This window comes from Mizuhopecten yessoensis, unplaced genomic scaffold (assembly GCF_002113885.1).
Source record: "Mizuhopecten yessoensis strain PY_sf001 unplaced genomic scaffold, ASM211388v2 scaffold10185, whole genome shotgun sequence".
Taxonomy (NCBI): domain Eukaryota; kingdom Metazoa; phylum Mollusca; class Bivalvia; order Pectinida; family Pectinidae; genus Mizuhopecten; species Mizuhopecten yessoensis.
The window spans coordinates 299617-325160 of NW_018408421.1; the positions used below are offsets into that span (position 1 = coordinate 299617).

At 36.5% G+C, this 25544-nt stretch overlaps 1 protein-coding gene across 1 annotated transcript; it reads right to left on the reverse strand.

The window, feature by feature from the left end:
• Positions 1–1066: 1066 nt before the first annotated feature.
• LOC110459699 (solute carrier organic anion transporter family member 4A1-like) lies at positions 1067–19536 on the reverse strand. The gene is made up of 12 exons (XM_021512074.1): positions 19340–19536; positions 15588–15923; positions 13674–13788; positions 12936–13038; positions 11105–11226; positions 10159–10326; positions 7714–7803; positions 6251–6458; positions 5663–5819; positions 5169–5332; positions 4481–4545; positions 1067–3793 (listed from the first exon to the last, which is right to left on the reverse strand). The coding sequence occupies exons 1-12, from the start codon at positions 19502–19504 to the stop codon at positions 3312–3314; spliced, it is 2175 nt and encodes a 724-aa protein (XP_021367749.1). The 5' UTR covers positions 19505–19536; the 3' UTR covers positions 1067–3311.
• Between the last annotated feature and the right edge of the window lie 6008 nt (positions 19537–25544).

Sequence of the window (25544 nt, forward strand, 5' to 3'; positions counted from 1 at the left end):
CATGAACGATCAATGGGTTTTTTGTTCGATAATCGGTATTGTCTGGAAATACATCAGGATGGTTAATCCAAACTTTCCTCTTACATATAAGCGTCTGATGTTATATAACTTTCGGCTGGAGATACAATGGAAATCAGAATTAATAGAAGGGGGTAAGCAAACAATATCTAGTCAGTATGCGTTTAACACCAGTTGTTGTTCAGTCAGTTAAAGGCGAGAAATTGACGTATGTATGAACTGTTCAAAAGGAACATTCATTTTACAAGTGACGAACAAGCACTTTTACTTGCAAACCGTTGTGTACATACATTCAGTTAACCTTTCTAACAATATAATGTTATCAATATCTGATTGAATTTGATGACTTAAGGTCATGACTTTGATACTGTGACCAGTGCTGACATTGAATCGGTAGCAGTGAAACCAACCATCTCATTATAAACGCAAACGCCAGTATCAAGTCATCATTTGCCAAATTCTTGCATCCTGAACAAGAGATAAGACCTCACACTTTCCTTGTTGACTATCATATTCACATATAGTCCGAATTTTTCTGACGTTTTATCGACTTTTGTTTATATCGGTCTGGCGTCGATTAACGTCAGAACTCCGGCCCTCTATAACATGCGGGAAATAAGCGACCCGCGCCAGGATTGCTCTTCAAACTGATATTTTAGAAACAAATCGTCACTTTCATACACATGTCGCACATGAATCGAAAGATAATGTTGGCAACCATAAAACATAGTCTTCAGCACCCTGCTCTCGCGAATGACTGTGTTGTACATTTGTCCGTCAGCAGTCGTCATATATTGGGGAAACCATCGTATTCGGACCAAACTGTTAAATACTCAATCGACTGCGACATGCTAGGTTGATGAAGCAAGTATGTTACTTTGCACGAATGATAAAGTTCCCGAACGGAAAGATCAAATATCATGCTGGTCGTGCAGCTTAGCATTACACAGTCCGTATTGCCATTTAAGGCATGTTACCAGTAACCGCTGATAAATAAAAAAAAAAACAAACATAAAAGACGATATAAGACAAGTCAAAATAACCAGCATCTTTTAAAGTAACATTTTTTTTAATTCTAACATTGCATATATGAACTAACATAAACAAACTGTGGCCATTATATAACATAACATCATTGGTCAAATTATTAATGCTAATAATGTATTCTTCCATGCTACATTTGTTCTAAATTCTATTGCATATTTTTTTTAACTATTACACCGAATCCTTGCAGGGTTACTTACAACAAAACAATATCTTGCTATATATGTCTATATACATTTACCACTGTATATCTTTGTCGCAACAACACTTTACCGCGTACAAATGGCATTCATATCAGCTATAATGGCATGGCACGATTGTTGATGCTTCATGGCTTGAAAAATGGCTGTTCTATTTGTGACAAGCATATACTATACTTACACTTGTTGGATCTATAAACTGCACAATGCTAAGTGAATTGAATGTTATATGGGACTAACATATTTCAACAATGGTAAATATAAGTACTGAACTACTTTAATTTGGCAGTCATATGCAATGTGATTGCCAAAAGGACAAAAGCAATGAGTTGACCTTCGTGCAGTTGAGATTGATATTGTCTATGAATGCAGACGTCTGAAAGCAGTTCTGTGCTTTAATATGGAACAAAATAACGTCACAAAGAGAGAGGTAAACGAATCAGAGTTTTTAAACTATCCAGGAAGATACTTGAGAATAGAGAGCGTGATATTACGGGTTGATTTAGTACTGTGTGTTTTTCAGTTTTTTAATAAATGACACTTACTTTTACAGTGAGTATAACCAACTTGAATACAATTGTAGGGCCATTGATTAATATTGCACTATCAAAACGATATTATTGACATACGTTACGGTATACAAACGAAGTCAATATTTATGTCATTGTATTTAACTTATACATTGAAATCCAGTGAAAAACAGTTAAATTTCGCTACACTGTCAAAATTATTTTCGATATAAGTGTTGATTGGCTTTATAGTGTTTTTTGCTAATTGTCCAGAGTGATTCAAATACGGTAAACAACGGGATTCTTTCAACAATGCTCATATCATTTAGAAACTACTAAAGGTGAATGGGTCACGCTTACTTTTTTGACATTAGCTCAATTGCGTCCAGATGGGTCAAACTGATGTTAAAACTTAAAGCTAACTAATGTTTTGATCATGAAGCGAGTTTAAGAGAAGGGTATCTGTTGAATGCAAAAATGTAATTTGAACATGATAAAATGTTTTATATGTACATCGTCCCAGGATAATAATAAATACTGTAAAGTAATAATTGTTTATCTTGAAACACCCACCATTAATGGTATAAAATCGCTGTTTAGGATACGTTTTCCTATGTAACTCTGAATCTTCTCTCTGTGGTCACAAACAATGATAAATGAGATTGTAGAACAAACATTTTCATCACATTGTACATAAATGTGCATTGAAAACAAATAAACATATTGATTTAAATAATCTTTACATCTGCACCTAGTCCATCACTATTAGCGGAGCTATGTATGTTTTCCGCGAACGAAACTAATCATGTGACGCCATTACTTGTTCGTGTGTGCAGCGTTTACGTACATATATGATTAACCCAGTCTTCATTCGATCTGATCAGAATTTAAATGGAGTTTACAGTAATTGATCCGACTAATGGACGTGGATGTATATTTTGTGATGTCACGAAAGGATAGCACAAGTGACATTACCTCAGCCTTAGAGTACAGTATACACCTACGTATTTAAATGCTTATGTAGACGATACGACTTTTACATTTAACATGTATACCTGTATTGATATTAACCTTCATAAAATAGAATTCAACGATCTAGTCCTCCTAGAGTCATATATAAGTTATAATTAATTTATATTCTCGGATTTCAAGCAAACAGACTGTGTAGGTGTTGGAGGACAAAAAACGTTATTCCCCTCCTATTTAGCCCTGCAAGTGCAATTAAGGTGGTAAAAGTATTTTGTTATCACCGGTATATGTAGCTTGTTATCCGTTTGCCCACTCAAGAGAAGTATCATGGCATTCGAAAGGGTAAAAAAGAGACAGATTACCCTTTCTTTAAATGAGATCTTGTGTCAGATTAACGCATTTTTCCACATTGATAGACTGGCGCAGCGAGGTTAAAACAACTGTCTGATTTAGATACAAAACCAACATCAGATATAAGACATGGAACAAAATTCCGGATAGTTTTACCAAATGTTGAAATTTCATCCACTGTACCCTCTGGCAATATTTAATTTGTCTTTTAACCGTTGTATTAAAGTTCAGTGGTTATCGATCTTGTAGGCGATAGTTCTTTCTTGGGCGACTCTGTACTTGTTTGTTCTGTAGGTAAGGATTCCCGTTTAGAAGATTCCATACCATTTGGTTCGGATTTTGTTGGTTCATAAGAATCTTGTTCATTTTGTAGATCTGTCGCAGAACTTGGTTGTGCTGTTGACACGCACTGGTTCGATATTACAGAGATGAAGGTTTCCTGCGAGGAGAACTGACTTCCATGCTGATCATTGCATTGGTGTTCTTTCTTTTCATTTTTGGGTCCCCGGATATAACACAGGTACGCGAACACAGTCCATAACGTAGTTACCGCCTTACCAGCCAAGATAATCGCTAATATATTATTACTCATCTGTTTATTGTCGTAGAAGAAACACGAACCGTCAACACCACATTTTGAGTTCCATACTAAACAAGAGAGATCGATCAGCCAGCCGAAGAGGATCGGTCCAGGAATATACCCTACGGTAACAGAAAACAGATTCAGATGAATATTGAAAAACAAAAATGCATGACATTTTAAAGGAAATTTCTGTACATCGTCAAAAGCAAGAAATACACTGCGTTCCAGGATTTGCCACGTTGCCTTTAGTATATGGTAATCAGTATACTGTAGAATCATTGATTTTCGTGGGGTCAAAATTTTGTGGTTTTCATATACTAGCCTGTTTCAAGGACATTATATTTTGGTGATTTCTGACAATCCCCTATCTATATCATACCAAATTTATGTTTTAGTAGAGATTTAATTTCGTGGTTTTTTGTTATCTACGAAGTAAACGAAATTTAATGTCCCACGAAAGTTTATGATTTTACAGCATGATGATAAACTTTTCATTACCACTGTTCTTATCGTTTCTCGGGTTTTTTAGACGCCTACCTTTTTTTATTTATTGCTGCTACGCCACTAGTCCACGCTATGTAAGTAGTTCATGCTTAAAGGCTAAACTTGAATTGCACACATTTCACATAAATATTGAGTTTAAATCTTTGCATGAACGCTGGTAAGCTGTTTTGTTGTAAATATATATTGTTTGTCTTTTGCTCCTCGAAACTGGTTTAACATTCACAAAGTAGGAATTTAAACGTCAATCAATTATTTGTGTACGTCTCTACTGACCCATTGACCCATATACACATACCACTTACCGAGAAATTTTGTGAAAGAAAGCTGGATCCCAATCGCGAATGCCCGCTCGTCTGGAGGTACACATCTGTAACAGCCAATCGTGTCTAGTATAGCAATGCATCATAAAATTCTACCAATGAAAATTACATAGGCTTTCACTATTGTAAGATCTCTTTCGAACCATTCGATGCTTGAGTAAAGTATAATGACATCCCAAAACAGCATGCAGGCATACAAAATTAATTACTTTACTTGTGCATAACTTTTTGAGAGTTGTGAACCGTTGTAATCAAAATATAAATCCTTTGTGAAGTCAAAAGGTTTGACAAAGTGTATTTAACCTTAAAAAGCTTGCGTCTGCTCAGTTGGTAACTTTAAAAAAAATGCATTCAATTTTTTTGATAAATCAAATTTTCACTTGTTTTATCACAGATGTTTAATTAATTTCTTGAGAATCATTCTAATTAAATATGCAGATATTTTCAGGGAACTTTTGGCACAGAGTACATAGATATATTTTGTTTTGTTTGTTATTACAATGAATTGATTGCCGAAGATTAAATTGGTACAAAAGGATTTAATTTTCCAATGTAAAAGGTAATAAAAATGTTAATTATCGACACACAAATTGAATAGTAGATATTTGTAAAAGAACGGGCCTAAAACAAACTTATTGATATCAAATGTTTCATGAGACTGAGTCTTTACCTGATGGTGGCGGTTAGATAAGGAATGGAGCTGACAAATGTTAGCAGCACAATGCCGAAGAATACAACCATAAACAATGGGAGGTTACAGTCGGATTCACACTTGTGAAGCACGGCGTCGTATTCTGTCATGTTGTTTCCAACGCAAGTACAGTTGAAGTATTGCTGGAAATTTACAGAGAATTCACTTCAATATTATGCAAATCATGATTATGAATTATTAGGCAGAGGGTTTTATAGGCTTAGCTGTTGCCTAATTCCCATTTTATCTTATCGATTTAATACAATATTTTGAAATTGAGATGCATACCTTGTATGTCCTGGTGGACGGGTTACCCTTGGTTAATACATCACTTAAAGCTATTTAATCTAAAGCTTATACTCAGGAATATATGATATATAACATTGCATACATGTGGTATGTGGTAGCGCTATTTTTCGGATACTATAGTGTAAATTTCCAACATTCCCGAACCTGAAGGTGATAACACTGACCATATCTGAGCCGACCATGACCATTCTTTGACAACCAGCATAGCAAGGTGAGTAGTAAGTCACTCCGTCCTGGCCACATACGGGGCTGAACTCGGACTGACTACACCCACAGTTAGCATGACAGGTGTCGGTCTGAAAACTTCCAAGGAACGATGTGCTGCAAAGAGGCGAACCTTCATTAATGCAAAGGTCATTCAATGAGTACCTGTGGGTTACTATTTTACCTTTTTGCAAAATTCTCTTTCGAGAGCCATTCCTTTCTTTAAGTGAAGCTAACACTAAACATTAACATATTTCAAGAATAACGTATTACCTCTACGTTTTATGTTGAAAAGTAAACAAAAATAATTGACGTCTGGACAGAAAAAGCACAAATGGCATATCACGAGTCTCTGAAAGCTTTTATTTGTTGAATATATTATTTGCTTATATACGTACGGAATGTTGCATAATTAACTAATTAGTTAAGTATGGTTGCAATAACAAAATTACCCAAAAAACAAAGCGAAAATTGAAAATCTATTGTAAACTTAAAAATAAATAACCCTCTAACCCCCTCCCCCACACACCAAAAATGATTATACTCACCTTTTTATATCCGTGCTTCCGTAAAGAATATTGACACCAGCGAACGAAATGCTAGGACAGCTCATGATGAATACGAGACCGAAAACGAGGCTGCCAATGATAAGGGCCATGCAAATCTGAAGTATCTTCTTTATACGCAGGTCAAACCTCTTGATTAAGTATCCTCCAAGAAGAGTGCCACCCGCTCCTCCGGGAACAACAACAGCACCTACAAATCATGACAAAATGGTCTACAAAGAATATCCTGTATACATAAATTAAGCTGGAATCTAATATCGCTCCAAAATAACCATTTTATATAACATCAAATTATTATACACATACCAGTACCAGGTATAATTATGTCAACTACAATAACCCCACACGTGTAGGGACATCTTCCATTAACGTAGGCCAGAAGTATAAATTGCAAAGATAACTATCATTGACACAAAATAGATGGTACGATTCATATTCATACAACTTCAATCACATTACAGATACTGGAACACAGAACAACACTCTATAGTCTTTCACGTATCAACTTGAACACTATTCTACAGCAAATGGTACAATAACAAATACCCCGCTCAAGTGTGGTTTGTCTTTAGTAATACATGTACAAACATTCCTGATACAGATTATAGATAGGCTTTAAGCGTCTTTGTGATATAAACTTTGCCCGAGACTTGGGCCGTTTCCGTTTATCGCAGTACAAACGGCTGAACAGGTTTGACCAGAATTGTTCATTTATGAAATAAGGTCGGACCTAGATATCGGATGCTGCTTACAGGTGTTGATACCCAAAACGTTGAATTTAAAAACAGACAAACAGTTTGTTTCACATAAACGAACAGGCCCCTGAACTGGGATCTCACAAGATGGCTCCCAGACGCTCAACATGTATCACGTGTGCATATTTCTGAATTAAAATCAATGGAGAGTTATTCGAATTGTCATGTTTATCAATGCGTACACCCGCAATGGCATAGACAACTTATACTGGCCAACAAACCACATTGTTGGGGTTCATTATATTTAATCTAGCTTAATTTAATTTGAACAATTCAAAAGAAATTGTACACAAGTTATTACAACTTAAAAACATCCTTTTCCGTTAAACAATTACATAATGGCATCAATAATGCAATGAGCAACATACTATATACAATAATATGTATACATAAAAGCAGCATTAATATACATAGACGGTAAAAAATACTATGTTCATACCAGTACCCACTTCATTGACTTTTACATGATATACAATAACAGTCTCAATAATTTGGCAAAGCAATGTCGTTATAATACAAGCATTGGCATATGAATATGTTGACTTATAACACATCGCATAATTTTCTCTCTCTCTCTCTCCCTCTCTCCCTCTCTCCTACTGTATTGGTGTATTTGTAGTTCCTGGACCTTTGTCAGAACATCTATTAATTTCGTCGTCAGCGCTGTAAGAGATATCATGGTATACTAACCGACATAAAGGGCAGCGGTGGAGGAGGGCAATCCGAACTGGGCCTCCGTGAACTTTGGCATAAATGTGGACAAGCCAACCAATAATATTCCTATAAGTGAAAACAAAACAGTGAGTAAATATTTTTGAATAATGTATACCGGGAAAGTTTCATCCAATTAAATTTTCACCCTTTGACGATAAAATTAATTTTCGCTTAATATTGAATAAGCCCTTCTCATTTTATTACTGTGTATATTATTTTGTTAACAAATGTTTGTCGTTCACATGAATACAAAACCGTGATCACGAAAGAATCCACAAGAGTGATGTTTCATATACATGTACCAGCATATGTACAGTCTGCACTGCTAGTCAATCAATACCAAACGCTTCTGTTAACTAGAGTAATAATCTCATAATCGTAACATTGATCGTGACAGGTTTCCATGACGTCGACAACAGTACATGCAGGTATGCAAATGATCCACGAACGAGATACAATACTATGATGTCATACTTTATTTATAGAACTGGTAACAAGTTAATATGTTTTGAAAATGAAAATTGAATCTGCTGATTGGTGTATTGTATAAAACAGTTATCAACCATTGGCAGAAAAATACAAACATTTCAGGAATGCTGTTCTATTTCTGTCAGGTTGTGGGATGTTTACTCAATTTAAACACGAATTAATCTATCAAAGATGGCAAGCCATTTACTACACGCGCTTAACTGTAGCTACCACTTCTTAACTAGACCAAATAATAGCATAATGAATGAGACGCATCAGTTGATATGGTTGACAAGGGAAATAGACGTTAACGGGAGTTCACTAGTTAGCACGGGAAGCAGGCAGGTGTGAGAAATTTATAGAATGAACCAATAATCATGCATGAACACAATAACCTAAAATAATCATCTTATGTGTTCTATTTATAAACAATGATAGTAGTCATAAATAATAATAAAAAAAATCAAAAAAAATCATGTGTATGCAACGTAAACAAATTACCCATCTTATCATGGCAATGTATAAACAATACTTATGTAATGTACATTTTATGTAATCTATGATCAATACTCAACTACGGATGTTGTTAATGCACGCTTAAATCTTAATTATAGGCCGGATTCAACCCAAAAACCAAGGCCCGTATTCATTAAACCGTTTTCATGCTCAAGCATGATTTTTGTGCTCAAGCCTAATTCCTTGTTCCGGTTAAAAATGATTAAATATCTCTTACTATGTCAGTGATTTGGAAAAGCAAATAAGGAGAATAAAAGCCGAATACTGTTTTGATTGTGTTTATAATTTAACTTTTTGATCTTTTGGTTTGATTTAGGTGAGTAACAAGAAAGTTGGTTTGAGTACAGAATCCACCCATGAGCATGAGAACAGTTTCATGAATAAGGTCCCAGACTTGATAAAACCTTGGATTTCTTAATGCAAATAACATATGTCGAATAAGCGGTCTTTCAACAAAGGCCAGTCTTAAAAATATGCCTTGTACTTGGTAGGAGTCATATTTCTCATCTCGGCTATAACAGATTATTGAAGGATTACATCTAAATACAACTAAAATATTTGGTCTATCTAATTTTATATAACATCAAATTAAGAGTCCCTTATAAAGAAATGGTTGACAACTTCAATGCCATAGTATTCGAGTAGATGAACGCAACATACCCACACTTTTAACATTTAATAATAGCAATGAATTCCACTGTATCATATAACTGGTTCTACTTATCGGTGATGCTAGCTAGGGGCAAAAAAGTTGGAAATCCAAGTAGGTCTAAACTACTGTTGAAAAATCATCCTTAATGTTCGATATAAAAAAATCACAGAACTGTTTAATTATTGATCAGAAACCTCTCTTAATTGTTATCAGTCGGTTTCACTCTCTTAAGCACCCTGAGATAATGTAACATTTGTTTTAGCTACCCGATAACAAAGTTTTATTAGTGACTGATAGTCTTATTGGTACTTTATTTACAATCGTGTGGCTTTGAAACTTATATAAACTCTTGACAAATTACTATGTCTAATATCAAAACAAAATACGGATCTTGTTATCAATGTTCGATAGGTACGCCAAATAAATTTGAATTTGAAACTGAATTTGGAAACAAAATGTCTTGATAATAAGCCTTATATATGATAAACTGTCAACATTTCTTCAAAACTAGACTACCTTGCAAGTAGATCAGCTTCGAAAACGAGTCTAAGACTCTTTACTAAAACAGACAATGAGCTGCGTCTAAAGTATCAAAAGTGTATGATATCAAAGTAGGAGACTCCTTAACCTCGACATCCAAATCTGATTGTGCTTAAATCGAAATAAGACACTGAATGAGTGATACCATAAAGAGGATTGTATTATAGAACTTAAACGTCATCATTGCTGATATTTAAGTGGTAACTGGTATGACACATACCTTAGGTACATACATGTACACATACCGTCTGTCGCTGAGGCTAGATTGAGAAACATGTACGTAGGGTTGGTTAACAATGTCTTCAGAGACTTCCAGATCTTAGTGAGACGAACAGTACGGGTAGCATCGTTTTGTGTTACTTTCTTGTTTTTGTACACTTCCGTATGTCGTTCGGCAGTATACTTCGTTGAACCTGAAAAAAAGCATTTGGTATAAACAGAAAAAGACACAAAAATACCGATATTGGAACAAAAATCTGACGACACTAAGGTGATATCACTCAATAAGACATGGACACAGGGTCTTGACATTTTCTAATATGCAATTATGCAATGACCGATGAATATGATAATCTGCTGGTAAAAATGTAGCTAGTAAGAATGTACATATCTTTGTCAAACACGTCCTCAAATGACCTTAGCTGTTAAAATGACGTTAAACAATATAAAAACAAATCTGTGTCAAGCTAGCCTAATGGTTTACTAAATTGCACTGTATAAAAGATGATGGTTACCGTTGATAGTACCATGTAATCCGTCAATCAGCTAGATAAATAAGTAAATAAATAATCTTTACCTAACGTCGTGTAAATTGTCAACAACAAACATAAGCTCTGCAGAGCTTTTATTCCGACGCCCCTAAAGGAACAAATGTTGTTTTGGTGAGGGAGGAAAACCCACGGGGAAAAACAACCGTGCCATCGGAGGGATAACAACTAAACTTATCATATATCACTCTATTTTTTTGCCACCGCTGGGGATCGAACCGAAATTCTTGGGAGAGTGAATGTTCTGAAGCTCACGCTTGATTGCAGCACAGTAGTAATAACTGTGAACGTTAGCGATCACGACTACCGAGGCACCAAATATTCAAAAGAACGATGCTGATTACAGAACCAGCACCAGAATCAACATTACATGTTTCTACAGCTGGGTAAACTATAATGTACCGAACTAGTTACCAACACTTACTTGGCAGTGCTGCAGGAAATCCGGCTAAGGGGATACTCATGATAACAGACAGAACGCCACACACAAGGAAGCCCACCCACCACGCACCAACGAAGCGTGAACTTGTCGAGTCTATGGTCACACTGAAATAGAATAAGATAGCTGAACTTAATGTATTTCACAAAAATAATAAAAAACAAATTAATTCATATTAATCATTCTTTTTTGCCCGGATGTTAGCTCGCAGGGCCGTTAATGTGAGAGGGAAATGAGGAACCGGAGAAAGCCCATGTTGTCGGGCAGGTGACCCCATACCTTTTCACGTCCGATCAGGGAATCGAGCCTCAGCCTTGGCGATAGGCAAGTGCGCTATCCACTGGGCCACCTGACGATTCTTAGTGTATAGAACACGATCACTATATTAAATTTATGTTCCAAAATTAATCAGAAAACATCTGAATGAAATAAAAAAAAGAATCAGAAATTCACGGTAACAATTTAGTACTTCTGCTGGACACGGAATCTGTACTTCCCTCCTTTGAAATAATTATGTATTTACATATCTTCAAATGTCATTAAAAGTAATATTACAGTATTTGAACTACCGGAGTCGTTTTGATACCGGAAGTTGATAACTGAGATTTTGGACAATATTTAAATATTTTCTTGAGCATCTACGACTTTTAGATTCGCCATGCAAATATTGCCATACATTTGAATAGCTGTACAATGTAGTGACTGATGAAATACGTGTTATTGATCAGTGATAGTTTCGCAACAAAGACAACATAAATACGCGAGTATCGACCTTGACCTCCATTAAAGTATACGTATATTGGCCTTCACCTCTATTATAACACGTGCATGTTGACATTGACATATATATGTAGACACATAAATACATTGGGAGTTCAATGGTACCTTAATATAGTGCATTATTGTCTGTGTATGTTGTTCGTTTAATAGGGTACAAAGTAACAAAACGGACGATATGTTCTCAATAGGAATAGGGGTCATGAAAGGTCACTTGCATCTGAGCTAGGGAGAAGCATGTGTATGCACATTGAACAATTTCGAAATGTGACTCCCTAACGTAGAATTCAAAAGGGCGCCGAAAAAGGCATTGTCAGTTTTCCTTTATTTTCATTTATTGAAAATAAAGCATAGTCAATTAGGTTTTCAAAACACTAAACATATTAAGATGTAGGCTACCTTAATTATTTCCCCCATGTGACTGCTAATAAAACAGGTCATACCGGTTTTATATATCCAACGATTTTACAAATCCCTTGTTTTACATTAATTACCGATTATTAGCAAAAACTGTTTTCTTCCTAAACGTTTGTGTAAATTTTATTAATTTTATGTCTTAGATTTTCACGAAAAAACATTATCTGAATTTTTTTCTTACATATAACAAAGCATAAACTAACTTTACGCTACTATTTTATGTAAGAATACCGTTATTTATACAAATACACGGGATTTATACATTATAACCCTATGTCGATGACCAACGTGTATTTTAATCAACTGTTCTACATTTTGTAAGACTGATACGGTGAGTGACGTTTTCTGAATAAATTATTGACGTCATAATCGAACCCCCATTTCCATGCTTCAATGAACCATGACAGATGAATCAATCTAGTCTAAGTATTAATCATCATGAAATGGGAGTTCGTTTTGGAATCAATAAGCCACTGCATAGAAACTTTAGCTGTAAACAATTTGAAATTATTAGCTGCGTTTCTATAATATTGAATCCAAATAAAATAACCCGTGGTCCTTATCAATGCAAAATAAAATAACCCGTGGTCCTTATCAATGCAAAATAAAATAAAGTGTTCACCTGTCCATATCCACAACGTTGAAATCAACGTATATATTCAGCAACAGGCCCCCCACGACGAACCCCAGAGCTGGGCCCAAGATACTGCAACCGTAGTAAATACCTACAATGTACAAAAGCAATGCCAGATGAATATAAACTTTAAATACTTTACAACAATTATGATACAAGTTATTACAACTTATATAAATAACTTTTGTTAGCCCGGGTGTTAGCGCGCTGGGGACTTGATGTGGGAAGAACCGGAGTATCTTTTCACGTCCAAGGCGAGTGCATTATCCACTGCGCCACCTACCACCCAGATTGCACGTGGTACTTATTCCACATACACCTGTATACAGACTTGGAGTGAGGGTGACATGCTTTTCTAAAGCCTGTTACGTGCAACTACTGGACATATAAATTGACTTGGTTAGAAGCGACAAGAACATTGTACTTTACTTGTGGCAAGGGTATGATAATTAACAAAATGTCCTTCGCGATGTCTTGAATAACTTGTAAACAGCTTTGCCTAGACATTAATTGCTTTTTTAAAATGTTTGCTACACCTCTATGAGTTGTGCTAAACAAATTGATCAGATATTACATTTTCTCGTTTTTATTTATCAACCTTAAGTCTTAAGTCTTAAAATTGACGAAATAGTATATATATTCACACGCTTATGCTAGTATAGCTCCAAATGGTTTTGGTGTTGTTAAATAATTTCCTAGTGCAATCTTCATTACTAAAATATTTACCTAAGTACAAGGAGGCGGATCGCACTGAGACACTCTCTTCCAGGAAGGCTGGCACCAGAGTGTACAGGGGGGTGCATCCGGCCCCCATCAGGATCATAGTCACATAGAACATGTACTGTAACAAACGGTGAAGGTCAACACATAGGTACTGCAATAGGTAGAGGATATTTAATTCAACAGAATTCAAGGTTAACATGTCTGAACTGGAATAACAAGGTTTTAATACGGTTAAGGTCAACAGAGATGTATTTAGCAGACGTCAAGTTTTAATACCTGTACTGCAATAGAGGTCAAAGTCAACATACCCACGTGTCTACATATATATGTCAATGTCAACATGCACGTGCTATAATAGAGGTGAAGGCCAATGTACGTATACTTTAATGGAGGTCAAGGTCGATACTCGCGTATTGTAGCAGAGGCCAGTGTCGTCATACACGTTTCCAATAGACGTCAAAGGAAACAAATAATCATATCGTTTCAACACAGGTTTAGATCAACAAATATTTCCATCAAATGCACTCTGCCAGAGGTCGGGGTCAACATGCATGTTGATGTAAATAAACTAGAGATTAACAAAGTCTGTTATATTATCTCTAAGTGAGGTGTCTAGTCATAACAGAGTGAGTGCTTCAGATAAAATCTGCAAGGCCAGTTACTGAAGTAAACATAATCTTGATAACAACGTTGAAGGGTTCTTCTATTTTTGACAATTGCGGAGGATCATTACATTGTCAAAGTCATTACCTAAGCCGTAGTTCGGCAACTTCATAGTTGTCTTACTAGACTCATGATTAATCATTGAACATTAAGGTAACTACAATCTGTTCGAATGATATTTATAAAATCCATTACTTTTGGATTTTAAATATTGCAAACTTATTTAAGCAGAATTCAAATGTTGAAATAAATAAACAGAACTAATTTCACCAATCACCTGAAACCCCGTAACTAGGTCTATTTTTGTTACATTGAGTTGGTAAGATATTAACGATTCTATCATTTTGGCAAATATCTTGGTCCTATAAAATACAGAAAAATATATTGACAATACAGCAAATACCGTCTTAAAAGGAGACGGATTTACATAAGTTATTAACTTTTTTCTGAATCCTTATGGAATATTTTGTGTATCATGAAATGTTGTTGTAAAAATAAAATAAAGTTTAAACTAAATACCGTCTTCAACATTCTTCAAGACCGATTTTTTTTAACGACATGGTAAAGTGAGAAATCTGATCACATCTTGATCGCCAGAAATACGGAGAAGGATGCTGTTGTTTACATATCTAAAATACAGATGCAGAAAGCACACGTTAGAAAGTATATGTAAACATTTCCACCGCACTATTTAACATGAAAACCTCGCGATACCCTTGAGTTTAAGTTATTAATTAAAGTTATGAACATGGATGTTATGATTCTGGAACATTTTGTTTCACGATTCGTTGATCACTATTGCTTTGATTAAAGGAATTTGGCAAAAGGTTGACTGTGCCAAATTATCACGTGTAAACGTGAGCATAGCTTTGTTGCTTCAAATGCAACTGTATGAAATACATGTTAGAATATCTATTGCTAAAACAAATTGCAAATATTAAAAACAGTCAGGATCAAAAATACATACCTCCTTTGTTTGGCCTTTATATATGTAGTAGTACCTCTGATAATTTTAAAATGAACAAAATGGCATCATTGTGCTGTCAATATATATATGGTTTAGCTCACTTCATCAATTTACTTATAAGTAAACACTTATGTATTTAAATTTGTGCTTCATTGCTTCGTGTTGAAAACATGTATTATAATGAAAGCAGGTTTGGTTTATTTCAATAAGAAGCTTTCATATTAGTTACAACAATGGAGGATTCGACTTCGACTTATCAATCTACAGTAGCCACCAGCTTACATTACCTTATAATTTGACAGTGAAATGATTTGGCCGTCACAAGATGAGGGAGCGGAACTTCCGGGTAAACACAGTCCGCCATTGTCAGTTCCATAATCGTACAAACCAGACAGGTAGTGAGGGAAAGTAAACAGGATGCAGGAAAGCCCAAAAAGTAGAAACCCAACACTGATATAACGGGGTTTCGAACCAAGACCCCCGAAGTAGCTGACCGGAAGTATAAGAATGGCGGAGGAGATATCATAGGCACTGGCGACAAGTCCGGACTCAGCACTCGTCAGATCATAGCGTCGCTCAATGGAGGATATGATCACGTTCACAAATCCACTAATGGCCATATTCTGTGGAAAAACAAATGAAAAATAAACACTTTCTTTTCTGTTGAGATAGTTCGCTACATAAACCATGTTTGCCTATCATTATTTCAATTCGTTACTTTCAGTGCTCATTGCCGTCTTTTGAATATAGACTTTATTTTACTTCAATGAGGAAAACAGTTTTCTAACTTGTGTTAATCGCTTTTGTTACATTCGTAGCACAGATGAAATTGTGCAGGGGGTCTCAATATGGAAGGAAACCGGAGTTATAGGAGAACTATCTACTACGCCACCAAACCACCATTACCATCGTGTAGCTACTGTATCGACGCTTAAACGGATAATTGTCATTTATCGCATTTGTCATCAATTTTCTTTCTTTTTTTTAAGTAGCCTGTGAATTTATGTTGTGTATGATTTAGATAAATATTCGTGATACCTGACATATTTTGAAACAAGTCACATCATCCCAGAAAATTTTACTCAAATTTGCAGGTAACATGAATATGAGTGGGATGCTCTTAAACTACATTACGAGGTCGTACGTTCACTAGTTTGTCCAGCACTAACTCCAAGTGTATCCATTTTTATATCTTAATCGATGTTGCTATATAATGATATATATGTATGTATGGTTTAAGCTAATATTTGTTCACTCCAAAGGGTGTCAATATGTATGTGTTTGGTACAGATAATTTCTTTATGAGTACGGCATGTGTAACCTGGCTGTGCTATAAAAGGTCCGACTGAAACCCTATGTCAATTTGAAGATATGTCTTTTATACAATTTGGAAAAAACAGACAAACAAACAAAAACAAATTCAAAAATCTGCAGATTGTCTATCCATGGGATTCTCTCATAAAATCTTCAAGAAATATCTATCGTAGTAAAATATTTCTCTGTATGAATAAATAAGTGTACCGCGACGAAAAAAGATTATCTTAAACAGGCGGAGATTTGACAGAGTAGACGAAGTAAGGAGAAAATACAGGAAGGTATTGTTGAGGTGTTACAGGAATCATGTGGTTACGTCAAAAAGAAGTTCAGGTTGATATATCGATAAGAAAAGGGTTTTTTAGAAAGAAAGAAAAAATTGACAACGTTTACCACTCTGGGCAAAGGGTCACGAAACTATCTCAAGTTTAAATTTGTTTTCAGTTTTGACTTTGCCGAACACAAATAACGTCATAAAGATTACGTCATACGTGATTGGCTAAGCAAAACCTTAAGTCTAAGATCGTTGTGTTTTACATAAATGTGATCAGGACACGTTAGAAAATGGAAGTAAATGGAAGAGAATGAATGAACGCAGTAAGGAATGAACCTTTTTAAAATGGGAGTAGAGTACATATGGCAATATGGAAATACCTATATATCCGATTTTTTTATGAATATTATCAAAAGTAAAATGTGCGGTATACTTATGCAAGAATGTAAACAAAACAACAGATTCATCTTCCAAGTGTTCACTGTACAAGTTTATTGGCGAAAAAATCTAATTGAAATGGGAAGGTATAACAATTGAGATTGAAAGCGCATGTGCATACTGCAACAGTGGGGACAACGAAAATGAATTTCATTTGATATTAAAATGTGAATGTTATGCAGATTTAATTAAAATTAAAGGAAATAAACAAAATCTTCTCGAAAGTGATGTTATTGTAATAGGACGAGGAATAGTGATAAAGATAGTGCCGTCGCTGGGGCTCGAACCCGCGACCCTTGGTTCTCCAGCCCGATGTGCTATCGCTGAGCTAAAGGGAAATTCCCTACAGCTGAGCTTGTAAGGCAACCTAATTAATCTTTGACAAATCTCGAAGATTTAAAAATGTAATGTTATCCATAAAAAGTTGGGTTTTACTTGTTAATAATCAGACAAAAAGGAGTTTCCAGAACACGGGAGATTGCTTCTAGGGCCTAGAAGAATATTTTTCAGCTGTGGGAGGGGGAACTCCCCCTCCCCCTCCTCCGCGCTACGCTCGAACCTCTGTAAGCATACACTCCGAACAATGATATGCTACACCACTGAAGTGTATGCGTATATGCGCGTGTGAAAGTATGGCAGATCATAATTGTATTGTTTTTTTCTTGTATATATATATTCATTTTAAACCGACGAGCCGTAAGGCTCAGGTTTATAAAGAACTCAACTGGGGCCATTTCGTTTATCGCGATCCAAACGGTTGAACCGGTTGTACCAGAGTTGTTCGTTTATTAAATAAGGTCGGACCCAGTAATCTGATGCTGCTTTCAGGCGAGCCTTGACAACCTTTTCAGGTCCGCCAGGTTGTTACATTTAAAAACGGACGTACCGGTTGTTCCACATAAACGAACAGGCCCCAGGTGCCTGATCTCGGAGGCACGGGGATATAGAGGACCGCACGGCCTCGTGTACAACACATGCATGCACATAGTAGTGTAGGGTTTTTTGTATAGTTGTTTACTCCGTCTCGTTTACTTATTGTGTGTTTGAGCGTGTTATAATAATTCGGTTAGAAAACCTATGACACAGTTACCTACTCGACTGGAATGTTATCAGACACGATAGATCTGTAAGAAACCTCAGGTAAATGTATAACCTTTTAAATAACGAGTTTGTCGACCCTATCTAGTACCATGACTTCTTATGTAGTAATAAAATAAAGGTCATTAGCCTGGGGTGAGCTCCGTCGTATCCGGTCACTGTCGATTGCGTGCATACCCGCTATTAGCCTCTGTACATTAATATTACAATGAAAACAGCATCTTAACCCTCATATTACAATGGAAAACTACACTATATCTGTATATTTCAATTGAGGCATAATTTCCTCTCATGTCACAATTGAGACCAATAATGACATCCTCAACACCCCCATATTACAATGAAAACAAATCCATACCACAATACGACATTGTGGACAGCCTCTATACCCTCGTATTACAATGGAGACAACTTTGAAGGGTTATTGTAGTTGGCTAAAATAAATATACGGACTGAGGTGAAGGAATCAATCTTAAGAAAGACAGTTTTTTATTGGTACAAGATTTATTATTAAACTGTTTACTAATTTCATATACTAGGTCACTTCATTCATTTAAACCAACTTTAAATTTAATCTCTGTTGGCAGGGTATACTTATTTTTATTTTTTTGTTTGTAATAATGTATAATAATATAACTCATAACATTTATTGAGGGGTCTTCTAGTTAGTAAGAATCCATTTGTTTATTTCTCAAACCTTGTTTAGTACAAATGCTTACAACTCGTCAAGCTGACAAATCTATGCCAGCTGACCCCAGGTGATATAATGAAAAGTGTTGTTTAAATCGACTTTTTAGATTCGTCTTTACGCAAGACAGCTTCTTATGTACGACTCTACCTGTAGTTTAATTCTCACGTCACGATGGCTGTGATACACTTACACTAAGACACCATTTGACACAGTATACGACTTACCTGGACGAAGCATGCACAGCACAACACAAACAACAGCCATCGCGAGGTACGGAATCGCTGACAGAGGGCCGGGGTAATGAATCCCCACCCACAGGCGGCATCTTCTTTGGTCCTCGGTTCCCCTTGGGAGTCGGTGCGACCCTCCCCGTCGCTGGTGACAGACATTTTTAGCTTGAACACGCGTCACGCTTGTTTACCTTCAGGTCTATCTGTTTACTATAGGGTTAATCAACCGAGACTCAAATGACGGTTAATAACGAAATCAGGTCGGCAATCTTACCACAGAAACAACAACGTATCGCATGATCAATTATTTAATCCTGGAACTGGGTTGGTGACATGACAATGACAATGACAATTGTTTTATTCTCATAAACAATACAGTGTAGAGAAAACATATATACAAATACATGGTGGAACATTAGTATTGTAAATTAATTATGTCATTAATATCGGTAATTCATTTATGTTGTGTTACATAATTGAATAATGTATGATATTCAAATGTGTTTGGTCTTTCATGATAATATCTGGACATATGTTTTCGCCTACTATTGACAATTGGTTGATGTGTACATGTAAACAGATAATGAAATTCGTCGCCAATTTCTCTTAAATAACATAAATTTGTAGTTTTGTCTGCACATATTTCAAACAAGTCCCCTCCCCATCTCCTTGTCATCGGTGGTTGACAGTCGGGCACGACATACCCTTGGCATTTTCTGTTTGTACAACGTCCGTTTTATTTATTCTGTCACTCGATCTCACCTTAGTGCTGGCAGACATTCGAGTAAGTCTTGTAGGTGGGGTTGCCATATCGCTCGTTTGCTCAGGCTGAAAATGTAAACTTTCCCTCCATCTTATATCCCAAGTTATACAAGTGATTTTATTGAACCTCTTTTACATTTGTTTTAGTGCTAAACGATCTTTGTTGATGACTGATAACTATGCAGTGGTGAGACGTTATTTCAATACAAGTGTCAATACATAAAGACTGTTCACATTTGAATTGATGCTTTACATTTATTGACTGTTTGTAAGTGATTAACTTATTCATCCTGAAGACACAATTGGACTCTTCCAATTCAAAGGTTGGAATAGTTCATTATGAAATTTCAGGGAAGAACGAGTTAAATGAACAGTAGCGTGTAACTATATAATGACAAGCCTAGTAGGTAACGGAGTAATCTATCTGTGGTACTCGGGAGAATAATATGGTATCCTAGATTATTTAACTCTGCTATAAGGGGAATAATATAAGAATCTTTCATGTACAGGGGTGTAGGATAGGGAAATCCATTTCCATTTTGAAAATTTTAGTTTTTCCCCTGAGCTTTTTAGACGAAAAGGAATTTAGCAAATCCCATATTTGCAAACAACATTTGCGCAGAAAATTCAATCACATATTTCTGACGTATACGGTAAATATATCGTAAAAGGTTATAATTTCATCACGTCGCCTTTTCCTCATTGTAGCATCGGAGAGTTCCAAATTCGTGACGTTACGTTATTGTTGAGGCATTGTGACGTCACGTCACGTGAAAAATGGGGTGTAAGATGGAAATTTCCTACATCCCTTTCTCACCCTGGACAGCTCTATCTTACACACAGGGAAATGAGAGAATAAAAGAATCTTACATAGGTCTGTTCCGTGGACAGGGATATCTCAACCCGAGTGTAAGAGTTTGGCTGGCCAGTCAAACTCTTACACGAGGGTTGAGATATCCCTGTCTATGGAATAGACCCATGTTTGATTATTTTTCTCACATACATACAAATAAACAAATTCCAGTCGAAATAAACATCGATCTTATTCTTCCGGCAAACCTCAAAGCCCTAGGGTTGAGACGGATGATTCCCCAATCCATTCACAACAATTGTATGACATCACGGAAACAATAAAATGACGTCACGTCGACAATCCATTATTATGACGTCATAGCGCGTGTTAGCTGTCTTTCCCTACCCCATGTAAGATATATAGAATCATTCACCCCCTTGGGGGTGAGATAGGGGAATCTCAACCCGAGGGGGAAGATTCTTAAGTTGCCAAACACGAGGCTTTGCCGAGTGTTTGGCAACTGAAGAATCTTTTCCCGAGGGTTTAGATTCCTCTATCTTACCCACAAGGGGGTGAATGATTCTTTTTCTCTTACCCTGTTCTTCCAATGTGTATCATATACACAATGTAATGACAACGTTACATGCTAAATTCAGGGTTGACGTGTCGTTGATGGATTGTTGACGTGACGTCATTGTATTGTTGAAGTGACGTCACACCATTGTTATGAATAGGGGAATCCCCCCGTCTCAGCCCTAGGGCGGAGACAGATAAATCTAGCACCGGCAAAACGGGAGATAAATCTGTCAGGTGTGGGAGAAAGAGATATATTTTCCCTAGCAACAACGGATCACCCTGTATATGAGAGTATGGTATCCTAGAATTTTACTGTGGTACTTGCAGAGACAAAGTGGTATACTTGATGTTAAATGTGGTATTCGGAGAAATAACATGATATCCTGGACATTTTACTGTGGTATTTTCACTCTGTCTGGACAATTTTCTTTCAGAAAATATTATATGAAATGACAGAATAACATCATTGTTCTATTGTATTATTATGCAATACCTAACTTTGTACCGGAGTAATATTAGCACCAAGAGCGTCAAGAAAATATAGCATGCATTCAACAAAGGACAATCCATATTATAAATAAACCAAATAGATATTTTAAAAACAACCAGTAGATTTTAACTGCGTTATAGATTGTTCCGGGATTCATCGATCCGGCATCGTAAAGATATTTATTTACAATCTTTAATTCTTGAGCTATGTATATATACCTGTGTACTTGTGTACCTTTAAAATGTGGAAGGATATACAGCTTGCCAAAAATTAATTATACTAAATTATACCACTGTTTTTGTCCTTCTGTGACTCATTTGTGATCTAGGGGATATTTATTTACAAATGCATTGTATTCTATTTTATTTCATTTCATACTTTTTATTACATTTTTTTTTCAAAAAAATTCTTGCAATTATATATTTATTTTATTTTATTTATTTATCACTTGAATAAGTGAACTATGGCGTGACTAGTTATCGATGTAAGATGTCTTTTGTTCGGTAGCGTTAACCATGGGTTTGATATATAGGATGACTTGTGTTATCGAAATTCAATCCAATATTAAAGTGTAGTTCAAGCCGTGCAAATATTTATCCCTACAGTGAAGGTTAATGTTATTTATTTAACTTCCAATCCATATGATTTAATAAAGGATATGTTTGCTTTGATCACAAACAGGAATTGAAAACTTAAAATAGATCAATAAATTACCCGCCCCTGACTTCCTGCAGTATTAAAGTGCAGTTGGGCGAAATGTCCCGATGCTTAACAATAAAAGCAGACGTTTTCGAAAAGCGCGCAAAATAAATTTTCAATTCCAGTTTGTATTCAAATATTTTTAGACTTTATTATTCATATAAATGTACCAAACTGATTAATCTTATTCCGCATATGATTTAATATCCATAAAGTACATGTAGTGTGACATAGATAAGTACCTGTAGTGTGACATAGAGAAGTACCTGTGGTGTGACATAAAGAAGAACCTGTGGTGTGACATGAAGAAGTACCTGTGGTGTGACATAAAGAAGTACCTGTGGTGTGACACAAAGAAGTACCTGTGGTGTGACATAAAGGAGTATCTGTGGTGTGACATAAAGAAATACCTGTGGTGTGACATAAAGAGGTACCTGTGGTGTGACATAAAGAAGTACATGTGGTGTGACACAAAGAAGTACCTGTGGTGGGACATAAAGGAGTATCTGTGGTGTGACATAAAGCAATACCTGTGGTGTGACATAAAGAGGTACCTGTGGTGTGACATAAAGAAGTACATGTGGTGTGACACAAAGAAGTACCTGTGGTGGGACATAAAGGAGTATCTGTGGTGTGACATAAAGCAATACCTGTGGTGTGACATAAAGAGGTACCTGTGGTGTGACATAAAGAAGTACATGTGGTGTGACACAAAGAAGTACCTGTGGTGTGACATAAAAACGTACCTGTGGTGTGACATAAAGAAGTACCTGTGTTGTGACATAAAGGGTACCTGTGGTGTAACAAAAAGAAGTACCTGTGGTGTGACATAAAGAAGTTCCTGTGGTGTGACATTAAGAAGTATTTGTGGTGTGACATAAAGAAGTACCTGTGGTCTGACATAAAGAAGTCCCTGTGGTGTAACATAAAGAAGTACCTGTGGTGTAACATAAAGAAGAACCTGTGGTGTGACATAAAGGGTACCTGTGGTGTAACAAAAAGAAGTACCTGTGGTGTGACATAAAGAAGTACATGTGGTGTGACACAAAGAAGTACCTGTGGTGTGACATAAAGGAGTATCTGTGGTGTGACATAAAGCAATACCTGTGGTGTGACATAAAGAGGTACCTGTGGTGTGACATAAAGAAGTACATGTGGTGTGACATAAAGAAGTACCTGTGATGTGACATAAAGAAGTACCTGTGGTGTGACATAAAGGGTACCTGTGGTGTGACATAAAGAAGTACCTGTGGTGTGACATAAAGGGTACTTGTGGTGTGACATAAAGGGTACCTGTGGTGTGACATAAAGAAGTATCTGTGGTGTGACATAAAGAAGTACCTGTGGTGTGACATTAAGAAGTACCTGTGGTGTGACATAAAGAAGTACCTGTGGTATAACATAAAGAAGTACCTGTGGTTTGACATAAAGGGTACCTGTGGTGTGACATAAAGAAGCACCTGTGATGTGACATAAAGAAGTACCTGTGGTGTGAAATAAAGACGTACCTGTGGTGTGACATTAAGAAGTACCTGTAGTGTGACATTAAGAAGTACCTGTGGTGTGGCATTAAGAAGTACCTGTGGTGTAACATAAAGAAGTACCTGTGGTGTGACATAAAGGGTACTTATGGTGTGACATAAAGGGTACCTGTGGTGTGACATAGAGAAGTACCTGTGGGGTGAGATAAAGAAGTACCTGTGGTGTGACATAAAGAAGCACCTGTGATGTGACATAAAGAAGTACCTGTGGTGTGACATAGAGAAATACCTGTGGTGTGACATAAAGAAGTACCTGTGATGTGACATAAAGAAGTACCTGTGGTGTGACATAAAGGGGACCTGTGGGGTGACATAGAGAAGTACCTGTGGTGTGACATAAATAAGTACCTGTGGTGTGACATAAAGGGTACCTGTGGTGTAACATAAAGAAGTACCTGTGGTGTGACATAAAGGGTACTTGTGGGGTGACATAAAGGGTACCTGTGGTGTGACATAAAGCAGTACCTGTGGTGTGACATAAAGGGTACTTGTGGTGTGACATAGAGAAGTACCTGTGGTGTGACATAGAGAAGTACCTGTGGGGTGAGATAAAGAAGTACCTGTGGTGTGACATAAAGGGCACTTGTGGTGTGACATAAAGGGTACCTGTGGTGTGAAATAAAGAAGCACCTGTGAAGTGACATAAAGAAGTACCTGTGGTGTGACATAAAAAAGTATCTGTGGTGTGACATAAAGAAGTACCTGTGTTGTGACATAAAGGGTACCTGTGGTGTAACAAAAAGAAGTACCTGTGGTGTGACATAAAGAAGTATCTGTGGTGTGACATAAAGAAGTACCTGTGGGGTGACATAAAGGGTACCTGTGGTGTAACATAAAGAAGTACCTGTGGTGTGACATAAAGGGGACCTGTAGTGTGACATAGAGAAGTACCTGTGGTGTGACATAAATAAGTACCTGTGGTGTGACATAAAGGGTACCTGTGGTGTAACATAAAGAAGTACCTGTGGTGTGACATAAAGAAATACCTGTGGTGTGACATAAAGAAGTACCTGTGGGGTGACATAAAGGGTACCTGTGGTGTAACATAAAGAAGTACCTGTGGTGTGACATAAAGGGCACTTGTGGTGTGACATAAAGGGTACCTGTGGTGTGACATAAAGGGTACCTGTGGGGTGACATAGAGAAGTACCTGTGGTGTAACATAAAGAAGTACCTGTGGTGTGACATAAAGAATTACCTGTGGTGTGACATAGAGAAGTACCTGTGGTGTGACATAGAGAAGTACCTGTGGTGTGACATAGAGAAGTACCTGTGGGGTGAGATAAAGAAGTACCTGTGGTGTGACATAAAGGGCACTTGTGGTGTGACATAAAGGGT

Excerpts from the sequence above, each read along its gene's own strand:
- LOC110459699 (XM_021512074.1), bottom strand. The coding sequence starts at position 19,504 with ATGTCTGTCACCAGCGACGGGGAGGGTCGCACCGACTCCCAAGGGGAA. Across the intron at positions 11,227-12,935 it reads AACGTTGTGGATATGGACAG|TGTGACCATAGACTCGACAA; the intron begins GTGAACACTTTA and ends ATTCTATTTCAG. Across the intron at positions 5,820-6,250 it reads GGAAGCACGGATATAAAAAG|CACATCGTTCCTTGGAAGTT; the intron begins GTGAGTATAATC and ends GCCTCTTTGCAG.